This window comes from Dipodomys merriami, unplaced genomic scaffold, assembly GCF_024711535.1.
Source record: "Dipodomys merriami isolate MVZ:Mamm:240054 unplaced genomic scaffold, mDipMer1.0.p SCAF_24, whole genome shotgun sequence".
NCBI classification, from domain to species: Eukaryota; Metazoa; Chordata; class Mammalia; order Rodentia; family Heteromyidae; genus Dipodomys; species Dipodomys merriami.
In genome coordinates, this window is record NW_027203826.1 from 1,264,289 (window position 1) to 1,284,712 (window position 20,424).

Sequence of the window (20,424 nt, forward strand, 5' to 3'; positions counted from 1 at the left end):
AGTGGTAATGGATAAAACCATCCTGCCTTCCATCAACATGTAATAAATAGCCGCAAAGTGCCACACATTGTTCTATGACCTATGGAAAGAGCAATGAGCAGAACACCCATAATGCTGTTTCCTGATATTCACATTCTAGTGGAGAGAATGGACAAGTGAATACATAGTTCGAAAGAGAATTATAGAGCATAATTGTGGGGTTAGAGAGTCAATGTAGGGTAGTTTGCTTTTTTTTTATGTCATGGGTCTCTCTTAAGATGACATTATTTGTTGGGCATTGATAGCTCACACCTGTAATCCTAGCTCTTCAGGAGGCTGAGATCTGAGGATCAAGGTTCAAAACCAGTGGGGGTGAGAAAAATCTGAGACTATCTCTAATAAACCAGCAAAAAGCCAGCAATAGAGCTGTGGCACAAATAATAGAGTGCTTGCCTTGCACAAAAAAGCTAAGAGACAGTGTCCAGGCCTGAGTTCAAGACCCAGTACTAGCATCAACAAAAAAGAAAATAACATGAACAAAGACTTAATGGAAGTGATAGGATGAACCAAACAAATATCTGTGAGGCATGTTTGAAGACATTTCAGGCCTAGGAAACAGTAGCAGGAAGGCCCTGAAGAAAGCAGACCAATGGGTGGTATGTTTAGACTGGTGTAGCTAGAATGGTCTGAATGAAAAGGCTTTTATAAAATTCTTTTTCTATTTGGTTAAAAATGAGCACACAACACCATTCAGAAATTGAAAAAAAAGATGTATTAAAAGTATTCACAGAAGTACAATTGCAAAAGAAAAGATCAAAGATAATATGAACATGATGGTTTTCCCCAATTGGATACATTTTAACTGAGAAATTACAGATAGGAATTTTAATCTCTGAACAATCCCTTTTAGGTGTCCCCTTACAAAAGTCACATAAAATTTTAAGAAGTCTTGTTCTTCCAGCACAAGACACAGGAAGAGCAGGTCTGCCATCTGGATGCAACCTCAATGGTTAGCTGTACCAAGCCCAGAAATGCTGAGGCCTGAGGGGGAATGGTGAAAAAAACACTAAAGGAAGTAGTGTGCAGAAGTTAGAAGACCCTGGCTCAGAGCCCTAACTCAGACCCTATGTATAAATGTGAAAAATGGCCTTCAGACATCCCTCCCACAGCCCCATCAGCAGCTGACTGCCTTTGCCTGGAGGAATGGCTCAAAGAAGGTGGGGGAGGAAATTTTCTGCTCTTATACCAGGCTGCTGAAAGAGGGCGAGGCATTTGGTTTGGCTAGGAGGTCCAAATCAGGTACCCCACCTGGAATGGTACCCCACCACCAGATTCACACCAGGAGAAATCAGGGCTCTTACCATCAGTAAGTATCAAGAATGTACAGTTTACTCACAGGACTGCTGACAAAGGAGAAAGGGGGAAGGCCCATTTTCTCTGTAAAATAATGTCAGGAAGCATTGCACATGACAATGTACACACTTGGGCTATGACTGTCTCTGGGTTTCTGTTCTTATCTTAAACACACCTTAAGGCTTTGCTATGTCATTCATACAGTGGCAAAGGCTCCCTGAGGATTTCATTATCTTGGCATGTGTTTGAATAGTAACAATCCTAATCACTTAAAACATATATAAGAGGTCTTCTAATAGCTCCTAATGTTTTCTTTTCTTTTTTTTTTTTTGGGGGGGGTGTTGTTGTTGGTCATGGGGCTTGAACTCTGGGCCTGGGCACTGTCCCTCAGCTCTTCAGCTCAAGGCTAGTACGCTACCACTTGAGCCACAGTGCCACTTCCAGTTTTCTTGTGATTAATAGGAGATAAGAGTCTCATGGTCTTTCCTGCCCAGGCTGGCTTTGAACCGTGATCCTCAGATCTCAGCCTCCTGAGTAGCTAGGATTACAGCCATGAGCAACCAGTGCCCAGAGCTCCTAATGTTTTTGAAATGGGAGCAGAAAGGTTCTAGAAAGGTTTTCTGCCTTACTCCTGAGTGGGACCTGTGGACATGGAGGAGAAATTGGAGACTGTAGATCAGGCACACAGGACACAGGACAGATGTTCCTCAGCTTGAGAGATGTCATGTTAGTGATGCCAAACTCTCCTCTCTTCTTGCTTACAGACACATAAACTGTATATACTGGCCATATTGGAGCACTATGGGACTAACAACAAATAGTTCCTCCAAAAATCAAAGACCTCCTTCACAGGACAGTTCTGAAGCTCCAGTGGCCTCCACTGCCTCATATATTTAAACCTAAATCATGCTTTATTTCTTTTATAGACTCAGCCTCCAAACATTGAAAAACATAACAGAACACAGGAAGAAAAAGACAGTTTATGGTGACCTTAAAGTAAATAGGAGGAAGCTTGTTTCCCTTCATTCCCACTTACCCAATCCCAATAAACCATGTAGACCTTCTAGACAGCATTCTTCCCGTAACTGTGGGCTTCCAGTTTTTAAGAGGAAAAACAAATGGGAGGATGACAATATAAATAAACTGCTTAATGACCCTGACCATGCTCCTAATTACCAATTAAATATAAAACCTCTTTCATCTGAAGTAGGAGAGGGAGTAGTGGAGGAGAGAAAATGAATTTAGGAGAGAACAAATTACCTTTTCTCTTGTTTCGTTGTTAATCAAGTAACAGGAGAAAAACAGAAAAATAAAACAAACCCACAACAGGGACATAAAAGAGATTGCCAAGTAGCAGAACTAGCCCTGCTTCAGTTTTAAAATTCTTGACTCCTTTTAGCCCAGAGGTCTTTCTTTTTGATATTGTGAAGCTACAAGAAAAGCCACATGCCTGCCTGCCTGAGGCTTTACAAGACCATTTCTCTAGTGAATGCAATCCAGCAACCCCATTTCTGCACACTTGGAAGGAGGAACTCTTTTCAGCTTCTTCTGGGTGAAGACTCTGACTTTAAGCAGGAACAATGTCAGCAAAAAAGGTAACTGACACCTTTGCCTCCAGAGGTCACAATACCCCTCAAGCAAAGTCTGGATTTTCTACTTTGTCTCTATGGTTGGCTGAAAGTACCCAAAAGGACGTGATTTCTAACCTTTATCCTTTGTTACTCCTGCCATTATGAATCAACATGTTGAATATATTCTTAAAGGGTATGATGTCAAAGTAAACCTATGCAATACTAAAAGATAAAAACTGCTCCTTGTTGTAGAAAAACATTAATCAAAGCTTCCCAAACTGGCTTCAAGTGGCATAGTTAAGGGGTGCTGTCTAAAAGATACCACCAACTATTTATTTCTGATACAGTGTCCAAAGGCCACCCTGGATCTGCTTCCATCAGAGTATCGCATCTTCCAACTACAATAAATGCTAAGACTGGTTGAGCCCTTAGACAAAAAGGCCATGTCTAGGAAATACTACAAGGTCTCTGTCTCCATTTAAGGCAAACCACATCCACATGATGATAATAGGAATGTTTCTGAAATTTCAGAACTGTAAATTGTCCCAAAGAATGTACAAAAACAGTAAGACAAATTATATATGAACAGAATCTTTTCATCATGCAACACTGGCTTCTCACATCAGGAAAATTAAACAGAATATTTATACATAGTCTTCATACACATTTGTTTTTCTCCCTCTATGAGTATACACATGCTTGTCCGTGCCTGGGTCCTCAAGACCACATATGGCTATGGATTACACTTTCTGGAAAAGAGTCCAGTTTGGATTTGTTTCTTGTTTAGGATATGTTCTTGGTCTTTTCTCAATTTTTCCGGATGTCCGCATACACCACAGACTCTGACTTGTTAATCTTGTCACTGTGATGTCCACCAGAGTGGTCTAACTGTGCGTATATAACTGGCCCCTGCAGAAGAGAAATAAAATGAGAAGTTTTGAGAAACTGACAGTCCCTAAGATACAGACATCAAAGTGATTATACTCTGGTTCAAAATCAAAGACTTCTCCCAAATATCTTCTAAAGACTTCTTATAAATGATACATACTCAGGATTGACTTGAAAGTAAGATTAGGCATTGATAATTGTTAGTGCTAGTATTTATCAGATCTATTTTGTACAGCACTTTTCTAAACACCTTAAAATCTTCCTTAGAAATTTCTGTAACAATATCCCTTATTCCTTATATGCTACAGAACTCTTCAATCTCTGAAATTGGGATCAGAGCCCTAGCAACTAAGGTAGGCAGCACTCTACTGACCCCAGACCCACTGAAATCATAAGCTTCCGAGTAAGTCATGTCAAAAAACAAATTGGGTGCTACCCAACATGTGACGCTATCATTGTAAACTGGTCACTTTGTGTTAAATAGGTACTTTAAAATACTTCAAATATTTAATACTACTTATTAAAATATTCAATTCTACTTTTAACAATTCTTTTCGTCTGACCTTGTGACCAATTGAACTATTACTTGAATTTTTTTTTCTCTTTTGGACATAAGGGATCAAATATGGGCCCTTGTGTGTGTTGAGCACATTTTGTACAAATAAACCACATCTCAGGTTTGCTTGTGTTCTTTCTGCTTTAAATTGTGTGTGTGTTTTTTTAATGGTAACAATCTATAAGAACATATCTATAATACTATATTATACTAATCTACCATCTATATGGTACTACTCTACAGAAAAACTCCAAATGGAAAGAAGTACAAATACTCCTTTTACTCCCAGTAACAAGGAGAAGGTTAAAATTGCAGATCACTACCAGCCAGTAAAGCAGTGGAAATTTGGGCTCTAAAGGCAGAGTGATAACCAACTCTTAGGGGCGAAATATGAGCAGAAATAGAAGATTCAAACATCAGAAGGGAGCTTCACATTTCAGTCCCTACCTAGAGATTCTAAAATTATAAACAACAAAACAGCATTGATTTTAAAATGAAAATTTAACATAACACAGCCAACTTTTCGGCCAACCCAGGGACCTCTCCTTGACCGATTCAATAATATAGTTATACTTTCAACTTTAAATTGGTAAATTCAGTAGCCAAAAGCATGTGCTTTAAAATGAACTACCTCAACTCAGCAGCTCTAACAAGCTACCAGCAACAACTTGCATCCTTTAGTGTGTAAATTGTGATCTCATGGAGGTCAGCACTGACTTCCACAGAAGGGACAGGCCCAGCTGCAAGGGTTGTACAATGGTATATCTGAAGTGAAGTTATAAAACAAGACAACAAGACCCTTCTGAACTTGGGAGTCCACAGCCGGAATTCAAAAGACATTCTTCACCCAAACTAGTAGAGAACAGCACTGACCACATGGCCCTCTGAATAATTTCTATGTCTCTAAAATGTTTAGTGTTCTGAGACTTAAATGATTCTTATAAATAACCTAAGGCAATGTCTAATAGCCAATATTCTCTCAACACAATCTAATTATTATTACTATAAGCATCTTATTATAAATATAAGCATCTTATTATAAACATACTTTAAAACATAAAGGTAACTAATCAAGGAAGAAGTCAAACTTGTCATGTGCTCATCTTCAGTGTAGCTGATCTTCCTTAATGCCCTTTACATTGTCAATACTAAATCATACAGAGAGGTTCTATCTTCACCTCAACAAGCTTCAAGAAAAACAAAAAGGAAGTGCTCATCCAAAAAGAAAAAAGGTTAATAAAACAGGATTTCAGTACTTGCTTACATAACTTTTTTTTTCCCCCTGTTCGTGGGGCCTGAACTCTGGGCCTGGGCGCTGTCCCTCAGCTCTTCAGCTCAAGGCTAGCGCTCTACCACTTGAGCCCCAGCGCAACTCAGGTTTTTTCTGCTTATGTGGTGCTGAGGAATCGAACCCAGGGCCTCATGCATGCAAAGCAAGTACCCTACCACTTCTCAGCCCTGCTTATATAACTTTTAAGATAAAACTCTGCACCTCTATTTCTACAGACTCAGGAGTTTTAGGGTGTGTTCATGGGGAAAGGAGTTTACAAGGTATGATGGAATGTAAATATGGTCTTAACTCCTTCCTTTACCAAAACTACATCCTTTGTAATGTAATGTCACATATCCATCAAGAGAAGAAACACATCTCTCCACTCCTTGAATCTGGGGCACTCTGTGGTCTTCCCGTATCAACAGAATGAGACAGAAGTAATTTGGTATAGTTGTCACACCCAGACCCCCAACAGGCTTTGCTGCTTCCAGTCTCTTATGGATCTTGGGATTCCTGAATCTGCCAGCACAATATAAACAAGTTAGCCTGCTGTCTCTCTGAGAGAGACATCCGGGTCCAGGCTGCTTTTCTCTGCTAGGCCAACTTGCCTAGCAGAGAACTATCCAGCCAGAAGCCAATCTCCAGCCAACTGTCAGCCAGCTAACATCAGCTGAACCAAACTGACCAGAAGACTTGCCCCATAAAGCCAGATTTGGTAGCTAAACAAAAAGAACTACATTTATCATTATTTATGGCCATAAATAGCTGATACTGTATGTTGAATAGAAAAAAGGCCAGAGGGAGGTTAAAAATACAGAATTGTATCTGCATCAGTCAGCAACTGCCAAAATACCAGTAAGTTCTTTCAAATGAGATAGTACTGTCTTTTAACAAAGTAATTAGAAAACCAAAGAAGGAATAGAACTTTCTGTTAGGGATTTGGTTTTTGTTATGCCTACTTTTTCCCTCTTAGAATGTACTATGGTCTCACTTCAGTGACTTAATTACTTAGTCTAGAACTTAGCAGACTGTGAGGGCCACATGAAGGGATAGTTAAAGAATCAAGCGGGGCTGGGAAGGTGGCTCAGTGGTACAGTGCTTGCCTTGCACGCATGAGGTCCTGGGTTCGATTCCTCAGCACCACATAAGCAAAAAGAAAAAACCCGGAAGCGGTGCTGTGGCTCAAGTGGTAGAGCACTATCCTTGAGCTGAAGAACTGAGGGACAGCACCCAGGCCCAGAGTTCAGGCCCCACAACTGGACTTCCCTCCCTCCCCTCCCCCCCAAAAAAAAGAAGCAATTTTTTTTAGGTACTGGGGATTGAACTAAGAGCTTCACATTAGCTAAGGAAATGCTCTACCACTTAAGATACACCCCCAGTTCACTTTGCTTTTAGTTTGGTGGTTTTATTGTTGTTTTTCCTTAATATATATTTTAGCAACAGTACTGCAGTTTGAACTCAGGGCCTACGTACTGTCTGAGCTTTTTGCTCAAAAGTAGTTTACCACCACTTGAGTCACAGTTCCACTTCTGGCATTTTTGTGATTAATTGTGGAGATAAAGAGTCTCTTGGACTTTCCTGCCTGGGTTGTCTTCGAATTGTGAGTAGCTAGGATTATAGCTGGATTTTCAGATAAGATCTTATGCTTACTTTGCCCAGGCAGACTCAAACTAAAATGTCCCTATCTCCACCACGACATCCATCTTTAATACAGAGGAATTGTAAAATGTGGGCTGAGATCAGTGATCTGTTAATGAATCTAACCCCAATAGAACAGTTTTCTAAAGGCTGGTTCTGGTTCTATCTAGAAGATGAAGGTACTTTGGTATCTTGGTGGAACATATTCCAGAATGGGAATTCTGAGATCTAGTGAGATTGCTCAGGACTTCAGGAAGATCCAATGAAACAAAATCAACTCAGAAACTAGCCTGTATTGCAAAGATACTCTCTTTGAGTATATAAAAATTCAGAAAGGAAACAGTAAGAGCCATAGGAACCTAGTTATTTTTACTGAATCTTGGTATCCATCTTCCCCATCTTTTTTTTTCAATAAAGAATTATAATTAAAGTGAAATTTTTAATTTGGATATTCTCCCTCAACTATTTACTTCAAAAGTTGACATTATGGGGCTGGGAAGTTGGCTCAGTGATAAAGTACTTGCCTTACATGCATGAGGCCCTGGGTTCAATTCCTCAGCACCATATAAACAGAAAAAAGCTAGAAGTGGCGCTGTGGCTCAAGTGGTAGGGTGCTATCCTGAAGAGCTGAGGGACAGTGCCCAGGCCTAGAGTTCAGCCCCCATGACCAACAACAACAACAACAAGGCAAAAGTTGACATTACTGAAAAGCTTACAGAAAGCATTGTCAGGCCTGGGCACCAATAGCTCATGCCAATAATACTAGCTACTCAGGAGGATGAGATCTGAGGAACTCGGTTCAAAGCCACCTCAGCCAGGAAACACCATGAGCCTCTTATCTTCAATAACTACTCAAAAGAGCTGGAAGCAGTGCTGTGGCTCAAGTGGTGGGGTGCTCACCTTGAGCGAAAAAAAAGCTCAGGGACAGCACCCTGGCCCAGAGTTCAAGCCCCAGAATCAGCAAAATAAATAAAAGCATTGTCTGAGGTAGGTTTATTCTTTTAGTTGTAACTACAGATAAAATTACCACTGAATTCCATTTGTATCAAATTTATTCTCATATAAAAGCATACTGCTAAGGACAGGGAAAGAAGGTGTAGGAAGAATTCTGTAGAAGAGTAAAGAGACCTGTTCTAAATACCACAAGGCTAGGAGCTTGCTTAAGTGGTAGAGTTCCTGTCTAGCAGTCTCCCTTACCTTTTTTTGTGCTAAGGTGGACTAAAGGCCTGTGCACTGTCCCTGTGATTTTTTGCTCAAGGCTGGCACTCTACCACTTGAACCACAGTTCCACTTGTAGCTTTTTTGGTGGTTAATTGGACATAAGAGTCTCACAGACTTTCCTGCTCAAGCTGGCCTCCTGAGTAGCTAGAATTACAGGTGTTAGCCACCAGTACCCAGCTAGCAGTTCTGATAAAACTCCTATAGTTCATGTTCTATAGTAAAAAAATTGCTTTGGGCAATTTAATTCTAGTCCTTAAGGATTAAAGAGACCACTCCTAACATGTAGCACTCTGAGAACACATGCCTTTAACAGAAGCACAGATACTGACAAAACACTTTTCCCCCAGTATTTATCAGTATTTATTCATAATAAAGTCAAACACATTATTACGACTCTCTTTGAGATTAATACCAATTACCAAAACAGAGATGAAAAGAATTGGGCAAGGACAGAATAAGCATATGTCCTAGAACTGGACAGGATCTAATACCATTTCTGCACTAACGAGTGACAGTGAACAAAGGACGCAATCTATTTAAGGCTTAGCTGCTTCTCATGTAAATCAGAAACATGCATCTTGCATGACTGTCATGGGGCTAATAAGATGCACACAATGCACTTCTCCTAAAACATTACTATGTCCATGCTCTACCGTTGACAAATTCCTAATTCCAATCACTGTTCTCCAAAAATATTGCCTTTTGCATGAAAGTATTATTTCTAGAAAAAGATACAGACAACCAATTACTCATCACATATTTACACAAAAAAGATTTAAAATAATTCCTACTCAAAACACCTCATTTTTAAATTTTGTTTTCAAGAGGAGAGCGTAGCACTTAAAGGACAGACTAAAGCTTTGCCAAGCTGTAACTCTCATGCCTTCATTACAAGCAATGCCCATTTGCAATCCCAATTAAGTAAAACTTAAGAGGAGGGGAGTAAGGGGGAAAGGGAGCGAGAGAGTGAATACGTTATGAGCTTGCTGCTGCAATAGAAATCAGGTAATCCAGAAACCTAGGTTTTGGTCCCCATTTTGTCACTACCTCATGTAAATTTAGTAATTTAGTAAGAATGCCTCAGTCTCCCTCCCAGATATAATAGTTTGTTCACCCAATAAGAGAGATAGGGACTATAGATCTTATTCAGACAACTTCATAAACATTGTTATTTTCTTCCTCATAATCCTCTTCCTTCCAGCTATCACATCCTCAGGGAAAAGTAGAACAGACCAAATAATGCCGAATTCCTTAGATTTCTTTCTATCCCAGAAAAACCACAGTGATACTAGATTCAAAGCTATTGCCAAGCCACAATTATAAAGGAGCACAGCCAAAACAGTATTAAGCACAATGTTTGATCCTGAGCTGAATTCTGAATATAACTTCTTTTCTACAAAATAATTTTTCTATTTTATTAGCAATACTAAGAAAGTTAACCTCTTCTCCTCTCCCCTCGCCCTACTTTCCTTTCCCCTCTTCTCTCTTTCCCTCACTTTCCTACTTCCCTCCCTTCCTCTCTCTTCCTCTCCCATTCTCTCTCCTCTCTCCCCTCTCCTTTTTTGGGGGAGGGTGTGTGTATTACTGGGAATTTCCCCAGAGTCTTATACATGCTAGGCAATTTCTTTACCAGCTGATTTAGTCCTTCTCCCCTTTATGTGGGTACCAGGGTTTAAACTCAGGGCTTCAAACTTGCTTGGCAGGCACTCTTCCACTTTAGCCATGGCTCTAGCCTGGCTTGTAGCTGGTTATTCTGAAAATGAAGCTTTGAAATTTTCTGCCTGGATTGAGCCTGCAGGACTCAATCTCCTGAATAGCTATGACTATAAGCATGAACTACTGAGATATGGTTTTACTCTTTGTTGTTGAGACAGGTCTTGTGACCACCCTTTATCTGGGCAGTTCTCAATCTTGTGGTCCTTCTGCCTCCTTATCTGGAATAGATGGGATTACAGGCAAGCACTGCCTTGCTCTCTTCCTGATAAATTTCTTATAGAACACTTTTGTTCAGAATATAGTTCACCAGATTTTATTTCCTTGGGTACTTAAAGAAGCATCTATTACAGCTGACAGAGCTATTCTAACTTTATTTGGGCTAAAGAAACCACATTCTTGGTAAGTAATATGTCAGTGGTGGTTTGATAGAAAACAATATTCAGGTCAGATCCCTGTCTGCACATTTTCTTGTGGTCTTTCTAGATGAGCCCTTTCATTTCCTTCTGCCTCTTTCCCTTCTCTGACTTGTGCTTCTCTGACACAGCTCAGTATTCTTTCCCATACCCAGGAAGTGACACCAAATGTTAAAGCACACTGAGCAAGTACAACTGCCACCAGCCATTACCTGGTGAGATCCTGAAGGCAGACTCTTTACTAGATGCTCTGTGTCCGAGGGGGACTTCCGTGGAGTCTGCTTAACTGATGACAAACTCTCTGATGTGCTGCAGCTGATGGATTGGCAATTTGAAGAACAAATGTAAAAAAAATACATAAAGTAAATGGAACAAAAATATAGAAATGCATGTGATGGCAAGACAAAGCAGCAGATGTAGAAAAACAAAAGACAACAAAACAATGAGTACCAAAAAAACCCAAAACACTGCTCTCTTAAAAGTACTTTCTAGATCAGAAACTCATTCACCCTTCTGAGTAGGTGAACCTGCTGCTATCGGAGGCACAAAAATTAATGTGGTACAATATCTTCACTCCAGTTTCAAATACTGATTTTGTAATTCTGGTGATAAATTCTTATTTGTTTTTGCTGCTTTGTCTTTTTTCCTTGCCATCAACCCAGATCAAAGTTTTAAAAGGAGCAAACTAAACCTTCTTAAAGGAAATTCATTTTTACTCCCATTAAAAGCAAGCCTCTTTTGAATGTATTTTTTAAGTTACAGATAGATATACATCCAGACTTGTATTTATGGCTGTGTGTGTGTGTGTGTGTGTGTGTGTGTGTGTATACTGAAGTTTGAACCGAGGGCCCTGTGTTCTTGCTTGTTTTTTACTCAAGGCTGGAGCTCTATTGCTTGAGTCACACCTCCACTTCCAGCATTTTGCTGTCTAATTGGAGGAAAGAGTCTCTCAGACTCCTGAGTCAATAGGATTATAGACATGAGTTACCCATGTCCAGCTTCATGGCTCTTGTTTCCTCCATTCTCTAGCTCCCCACATTTTGTTTCCCTACTAATACCACAACCAACCAAAAATAGAACCCCCCAAACAGCTCCAGAAACCATGAGTGATGACAAATTATAGAATGAAAAATCATGCAGGCTGATCTTTCTCAGAAGCATGAAGGGTTTTTCTTTAACATGTGCCATCTCATAAGTAAATGAAGAAAGTGAACACCAGGGAAGAATGAGAAGGAACTCATTTGGAGATTTCCTAAAGAGAGATGTCATCAGCAGAATAAATCATTTATATATATATACATATATATATATATATATATATGTATATATATATAAATGTATATATGTATATATATATATATATATATATATATAAATGATATATATATACACACACACACATACACTTATGAGTTTGGGAAGGATGGATCAGTTTAAAGTGCTATGCTGAGAGCACACTATGCATTGCGAAAATTGTTTTTTTGTGGATGGAGCCAGACATGCCCTGAACCAAACTCTTTGATTATTCTAACACAAAGAGGGTCTTAAACCACTGACAGTAAGAAAAAGAAAAACACAGTCATTTTACATAAAGAACACATATATTCAGATGAGCCCAATTTCATCTGGATATTATTGCTCATTAGGTTTCCAGTATAATCACATGCCATATTTGTGGACAAACTATACTAGATATTGGGTTGACTCAGAGCTAGGTGGTTAGTTGTCAACAAAAGAAATGAGTTGAATACATAAACATGAACATTAACAGCAACCAGCAATGTGACTAGTTACCATGTGTCTACTGGAGAGGAAGAAGAGACCCAGCCCTGTTTATAGTCCCAATGTGTCTTCTATGTCAGCTTTTCTTAAGAAGTGGAAGATAAGCAGGACCTGATCCTAGCACACCAAGGCAGAAAAGCAAAAGAGAAGGAAAAAAACCAAAGTAAGAAGAATAGCAGCATTCACGATGCCATGCAGGATTCTAAGGAATACTTGCCTGACCCTTTACTAACCCCCCAGGACTAACTATAGACTGGTAAGTCACCACCTTGGGATTAGTCTCATGTAGAAAAACCAACAGCCCAGCTCTACTTCATCATAAAACACCATGCAAGGAACAACAGAGTCAGCAGAATAGAAGCATTCCAAGCTGAATTTGAACATTCACAGACTTGTTTAAACACAGCACTCGTAAAAGCTATATCAGCAGAGCCCATAGGCACAGGTTCCCACCATCCACTAGCAAGCAAGCTCAGAGCATGCAATCCTTTTGAATTACAGTGCCTCTGGGATGGAGAAAGTCAGATGGTGCACGTGTAAAACAGCTCGTGCTACATCAACTTGAATCCAGAGTTCATCAGTTATACCACATGAATTCTACATAGCTTATTACGGTTTAACTTTCCAGCTGGAGTGAGGAAAAGAGAAGGTCCTTCAATTAGATATACCCTACAGTCAAAGATGTCACTTTTGAGAAGAAAAGTCAACTTTTCTTTATTGCTGGTATTTTTTGTTGTCAACACAAGGCAAGACAATCAGAGCAATAAAGCTGCCAAAGCTGAGGTAGGAAGTTCCAAAAGGAAAACTCCATCTTGACCCTGGGCTAGGAGGGTAGTTTATTTCTACAAGTTCCTGATTAAGGTTTAATAGTTACCCAACTAAGACTCTTACTAGATTACTGCCAAGAAATTACAACTAAACTGTTAAGTGGGGTAAGTGATGTCTGTGGCTTAAGAACACTAATTGCAGAGTGGATGATACTGAAACTCAGAACACAGACTGCTGAGCAGTTCATTTCAACACGCCTCTGAAGGAAACTAGAGAACAGGGATTAGTATCACAGTCTACGTAAAACAGCAGGCACTGGCTTCTGCCTGCCCATGTCAGAAAATACCTCCTAAGAAGACTGCTCATTTCCAACAGGGGAGCAAACAGTAGTTAATTCCTTACAATGACATTTACATTTTAAAAATATACAATATAAGCCTCAAGTTTCTTCTTTCCACCCCTCCCCTGAAAGATGGTGTTTCTTACCCAGTATATTCCGGTTTCCAGTTTTTCCTTTTATAGAGGACCGCCAGAATCATGCTGATGAGCAGAGTGAGCCCTAGGACCACAGCAGTAACTATACCCACCACCACCCAAACTGGCAAACTCTCTAGAGGGAAAGAACAAGACAGGGATAAGATACATTGCTACAGAGAAAAGGATGGGTAATTCATTAATTTAATAAGCAAAAGTTTACCCCTCGCAGTTATTATTTTACTTAACCTCTTCTATTATCCATATGATAAGCAGTAGTACCTAAGTGATGACATACAGTGACATACTGGTGGTGTACTAGCTGAGAAAGAATGAACTAGAGGATAAAACATTTCTATATCCACAGTCCCTCTCCATGTTCTAAAGTCAAAACTGGAGATCTGAATTTCTATCAGTCTACTACTCTCCAACAGAGCAGACTTTGTCCCAGGATGGAGACACTAAAACTTAGCATTTTCTGCTTATTCTTGAAAAAGGGAAGAAATAATTGTAGGCTGGGAAGGTGGCTTAGTGGTAGAGTGCTTGCCTTGCATGCATGAAGCCCTGGGTTCGATTCCTCAGTACCACATAAACAGAAAAAGCTGGAAGTGGCACTGTGGCTCAAATGGTAGAGTGCTAGCCTTGAGCAAAAGAAGCTCAGGGACAGTGCCCAGGCCCTGAGTTCAAGCCCCAGCACTGGAAAAAAAAAAAAAAAAAGAAAAGAAAAGAATTGTACTGGATTAGAGATGTCAAAACTTTGGGTTGGAGAATATCAACATGCTATCAATTTCCTTCTCTCCCATGGCCCACTTCTTCTAACCATTATGATTAATACTAAAGAAAAAAATTACTACACCTGAACACAGATCCATAGTTCCAGACAGGAAGTACATACAAGAAGAAATCAGCCACTCTGGAGGCGGAGTTAGTTCTCCAACCCCTAGGTATGTCTGGTTCACAGAGACAGAGAGAACAAGTCTATGGCAAAAAAAAATCCTCACTTCAAACATATCTTGAAATATTAACTCTTGTTCTCTGACTAAATGAGATAAAGAGAACTGTCATTTCTGCAAAAGTCCTGAAGAGAGTACCTTTTTCCACGACATAGAGTCTAATATGGCCAGGCTGGACAACAATGTCAGGAGGGTTTTTGACATCACAGATGTAGGTGCCATTGTGTATAAACTGCATATTTTCTATGTTGATTGATGCATCCTTCTTGTCGAGGTCTCCAGCCCAGCTGATTCTGTCCTTAAATGGTGGATAATTCCCAAAGTATACTTGCCCTTGGGAGTAGTGGAAAAACTGCAATTAGAAAATGAGAGCACATGAGCTACTTTCAAAGACCAAATTCCTAAAAACTATAGGAGGAATGCTGGTAAAGCTTTAGAAAAGACTTCAAATGAAAGAAATGCAAATCATATAACAAGTCTCAAGCTATGGAATATAGGCCAGGCAGAGTTTTGAAGATGATAGAGTACAACTCTACCAAGTTTCAGTTGGAAAAAATCAGACATACATATCATCTTTAATCCTTTCAACATCCCCTAAAGGTAATGATTACTATTCATTTTTTAAATAAGAAAATGGAAATCAAAAGAAGCCATATTCCCAAGGTCACAATTAAGTATTAGGCCCAGAGTCAAAATCAGGCCCATCTTACTCTTAAAAAGCCAACATTCAGCCGGGCGCTGGTTGCTCATGCCTGTAATCCTAGCCACTCAGGAGGCTGAGATCTGAGGATCACGGTTCAAAGCCAGCCCGGGCAGGAAAGTCTGTGAGACTCTTACTTCCAATAAACCACTAGAAAACCGGAAGTGGTGCTGTGGCTCAAGTGGTAGTAGTGCTTGCCTTGAGCTGAAGAGCACAGGGACAGCGCCCAGGCCCAGAGTTCAAACCCCACAACCGACAAAAAAAAAAGCCAACATTCTTCCTACAAGACTACCATTGGGCCCAGTGAATTCAGAGGCTTCAGAAACCCACCACTAAGATATACAAAGGCACACAAAAAAGAAGCCTAAATGGCATATGTCTATTTGCAAGTTTCAGTGGAAAAGTCATAGGCTTGTAAAAGAAACAAAACCTGGAATATACAAAATGTTCTTCCTGGCCTGTGAAGGAAGTGTTAGCCTTTCTCGGTGTACTCTTCCCTCTCAGACCTAGAAACTTATTTCTCAAAGCAAACCTTCAAGAAGGTAATGCCCGGGGGCTGGGAAGGTAGCTCAGTGGTAGAGCGCTTGCCTTGCATGCATGAGGCCCTGGGTTCCATTCCTCAGCACCACATAAGCAAAAAGAAAAAAGCCGGAAGTGGCACTGTGGCTCCAGTGGTAGAGCGCTAGCCTTGAGCTGAAGAGTGGAGGGACAGTGCCCAGACCCAGAGTTCAGGCCCCACGACGGGACCCAAAAAAAACAAAAAAAAAAGAAGAAGGTAATGCCCGGAGGGAGGGGAATCTACTCACATTCAATTAAACCCAAGCAGTTTCGCTGGAGGGTTGATGTCTTTGCTCTCAGTCCTTGATAAGAAGATAGTGGAAGATTTGCTCCATTATCCGGTCTACTTAATTTCCACTGACAACACCTAATTTTAAGCTCTCACGATCTTGGACTGGGGGGACTTCTTAATTAGTATCTGATTCCAGCCTCAACTTTCTTTATACCACCCTCCACCAATGTCTAAATGAGCAATGACAAAGAAACTGTTATTATGCCATTTTATATATGCCCTCTATTTATTTTTTTGGGGGGGTCCAGTCGTGGGGCCTGAACTCTGGGCCTGGGTGCTGTCCCTCAGCTCTTCAGCTCAAGGCTAGCGCTCTACCACTTGAGCCAGAGCGCCACTTCCAGCTTTTTTTTTTTGCTTATGTGGTGCTGAGGAATCGAACCCAGGGCCTCATGCATGCAAGGCAAGTGCTCTACGACTGAGCCACCTTCCCAGCCCTATGCCCTGTATTTAATATGACCTAAATGTTTTGTTAGGAACTGTGAAGGTCTGAGATTTCACTATTGGTAAACTAACAAAGTACCAATGAAGTATTCATTCCCATGAAGACTCAGAAACAAAGGGCCTTATGATCATGGAACAAGAAGCATATTTCTATATGTTCCCTTTGCTCCCTAACTCCTATATTGATGGCACAAGGGGCTCAGGTGGACTTCGTACATGCAGGGGCATTACTTATCATCATGTGGGGGGTGGGGAAGGGGCATAACTTCATCATCACCGCTAGGAACTCCAAGCTTAGGGAACCCAACTCTTTCATTTTTCAGACAGGGTCTCATGACATTGCTCACTTAGCTGCTCGCTTATCTAAGTGTTGGGACTACAGGTATAAGGCACCATGCCTTGATTAGAACTCAAATATTTTGTAATTATGTAAAAGGCATGTCCAACTTTCATCTGAAGAGACACACTACCTTTACTACATGGAACAGTGAGCAAATCTGTCTTCCACAGCTAGTTGTTTTATGAAGAAAGTTCACAACAAAGACAGCTAGTGGGCCAGGAGTTGGTGTCTCATGCCTATAATCCTAGCTACACAAAAGGCTGAGATCTGAGGACTGCGGTTCAAAGCCAGCCATGACAAGAAAGCCTTTGAGACTCTTATCTCCAATCAACCACAAGAAAACCCTAAGTGTAGCAGTAGCTGCAAAGTGGTAGCACAAAAAAGCTCAGAGGCAGCTCCCAGGCCCGAGTTCAAGCCCCATGGCCAAAAAACAAAACAAAACAAAACAAACAAAAACAGCCGTTCTTGCCTACAACATATGCAGAAATGTGAATAACTCATGGGGAACCACCTGTCAGCCACACTCCAGTGCTCACAACATCCTGCAAGGTGAGAGCCATTTAACCATTATTTCATAAATAAGGAAAGTGAGGCTCAGAAAACTTCAGTGACCTGCCTAAGGACACATGTCTTTGAGATAAAATTCAACTCTAGCTTTCATTTCAAGGCTGTTACTATTTTTTCCCTATCATTTCATGTTTCTTATGTCTGATCATATCCTGCCTGCTCAAAGACCTTCACTCCCCTTTTCTGCCAGAAAACAGATAAGAAATTCAATGTCCCAAACATTGAGTCCTTTCATCATCTAGTCCCTGCCTTCTCTTTCTACATCCCCAAATTTTCTCTCTTGCATTTTTTTTTTTTTTTGGTCAGTCATGGGGCTTGAACTCTGGGCTTGTGACCCTGTCCATGAGCTCTTCAGCTCAAGGCAAGTGCTCTACCACTTGAGCCACAGTGCCATTTCTGGTTTTCTGGTGGTTAATTAGAGAGTCTTGCAGACTTTCCTGCCTGGGCTAGCTTTGAACCATGATCCTCAGATCTCAGTCTTCTGAGTAGCTAGGATTACAGGCATGAGCCACTGGCGCCCAGCTTCTCCCTTGCATTTTTTTTTTTTTTTTTTTTTTTTTTTGGTCATGGGGCTTGAACTCTGGGCCTGGGCACTGTCCCTCAGTTCTTCAGCTCAAGGATAGCACCCTACCACTTGAGCCACAGCACCACTTCTGGCTTTTTTTTCTGCTTATGTGGTGCTGAGGAATTGAACCCAGGGCTTCATGCATGTGAGGCGAGCACTCTATCACTGAGCACCTTCCTAGCCCTCTCCCTTGAATTTCTGAAGCTGTTACAATACCACCTACTCCACTGCTTCCAACTGCTGTGTTGTGTGCATACTGCTCCCCTGGTCAGTCTGTTTAGATAGACTGAGTGCCCTCTGAAGGGGAGCAATGAATTGTATTTACCTCCTCAACTCTTAGGAGGACCTCATGTATTGATCAAACCAATGAGATAAAAGAATAAACAAGCCGGGCGCTGGTGGCTCACGCCTGTAATCCTAGCTACTCAGGAGGCTGAGATCTGAGGATCGCGGTTCAAAGCCAGCCCGGGCAGGAGAGACCGTGAGACTCCTATCTCCAATAAACCACCAGAAAACCGGAAGTGGCGCTGTAGCTCAAGTGGTAGAGCGCTCGCCTTGAGCTGAAGAGCTGAGGGACAGCGCCCAGGCCCAGAGTTCAAGTCCCACGACCGACAAAAAAAAAAAGAATAAACAAACTCACAAACTTTACTGGATCTCATTACCAGCCAGTACTTTTAAGTGTATGGCAGTGTGCTGACGCTATCAGGGATACTGAAGAGGTAAGACAAGTGTCTCCTTTCAAAACAGCAATAATCAAGATTATGAGAAAAGCTGCCCTAACAGAGGGCACATATTATAGAAATGTATAGTGAGTTTTAAGATCTAAGAACTTGAGAGTGGAGTGTTATGGAAGGATTAGGAGGTAAATATGGCAAGAGTTCAGAAGGAGGAGGTAGAACATAAAGCAATTTCAGTAGACTGGAAATAACCTTATAGAAGAAGAAAAGAAAAGTTGAAGTAGTTGGCTAAGACAAATTGTAATAAGCTTTGACATCTAAACAAGTATAATTGTTATGAATGTGAAACCAGGAAGTTTCTGACAAAGGCAGTACCAGGCCGAAAAAAAAACTATTTTAAGACTGGTATACCTGGAGGCATGTGATGGTTGAACCCAAACAAGTAGAACAGACCAAGTGTTAACGAACTAATCTAGGCACAAAATTAACATCGTTTAAGAGACAGCAGAGACACAGCAGGAAGTATGACAAAATCTGTACACTATAACTGAAAAACAATTCAGCGAAGATTCTTAAGTCTGCTGCAGGTGGCAGAGGGGAAGTGTAGAGGACAAGGAAGGGAAAACAACTACACGACAAGCCACTCCACCAGTCTGGTCCCTAAACAACACAAACATTTATGGTATGCTAGATTTGAGCACACTTTTCTTACAAAATCTGTAAAGAAAAAAGCAACCTGCTTATTTGATTAAACATGTTCCAATATTTCAAAGATAAAAGATCCTATATTCTGGAGTTGTGGAATCTGACTAGTGTATAGGTAAGTTAACAACTCTAATCAAAAAGTGCCAGGCACATACTCATGCCTGTAACCCTAGCTACTCAAGAGGCTGAGATATTCAGATTGTGATTTGAAGCCAACCCAAACAGAAAAGTCTATGAGACTCATACCTCCACTTAACCAGCAAAGAGCCGGTAATGCAGCTGTGACTCAGGTGGTAGCATGCTAGCCTTGTACAAAAAAAGCTAAGGAATAGCACCCAGGCCAAGTTCAAGCCCCGGTATTGGCACACACACACACACACACAAAAAAAAAAAAAAAAAAAAAAAAAGAGGAAAATGCAACCTGTTTTTGGATTACTAAGCCTTCCTCAACCCACATATGAATGAATATTTGTGCATCAGTGGAACTACTCTTTAAAAGAGAGTTGTTATCTCTCAGTGTCCCACTGGTGATAGCTTTATTTTCCATAAACAAAACACTGCTGCTCACATCCATTCTTGCAGAAGACTTCAGAAGGAGACCTCACAAGTTTAATTTTTGGACTCCCTTCAGTAAACTTGCACACGTAATTTATATGCGTCACACTGACACTCAATTTATGAGGCAGAATGCCTTTGTATCGCCTTCCTTAGAACATGTGTATGGATTCCTGTTCTCATACTCATGGCTATTCCAAGAGAGGACTTTCAGAAAATTCTACCTTGTGTTCTGCATTTTGTCTTACCTAAAATTATACCCAACTGGACTCTATGGAACTTAAGCAAATTTGAAGTCCCTGATGTGACCTCCCACTTTCCCTCTTTGCTAGACATGACATAGAGGTCCGTCCTATGAATAAATCTTGGACTCTGACAGAAAAATAGTTTCCACCCATGAAATGAAAAATACAATTTGCGGTCCTATCTGCTGCTGGGA

General features: G+C 40.7%; 1 protein-coding gene across 1 annotated transcript in view; it reads right to left on the reverse strand.

Annotated features, from left to right (window-relative positions):
* Positions 1–728: 728 nt before the first annotated feature.
* Mpzl1 (myelin protein zero like 1) overlaps positions 729–20,424 on the reverse strand; it is a 56,801-nt gene continuing 37,105 nt past the window's right edge. Inside the window, exons 3-6 of the mRNA XM_070034155.1 lie at positions 14,724–14,937; positions 13,645–13,768; positions 10,821–10,923; positions 729–3,812 (exon numbers count right to left, since the gene is read on the reverse strand). Of these exons, the coding sequence (XP_069890256.1) occupies positions 3,711–3,812; positions 10,821–10,923; positions 13,645–13,768; positions 14,724–14,937 (543 nt within the window). The 3' untranslated portion in view covers positions 729–3,710. The remainder of the gene's footprint in view (positions 3,813–10,820; positions 10,924–13,644; positions 13,769–14,723; positions 14,938–20,424) is intronic.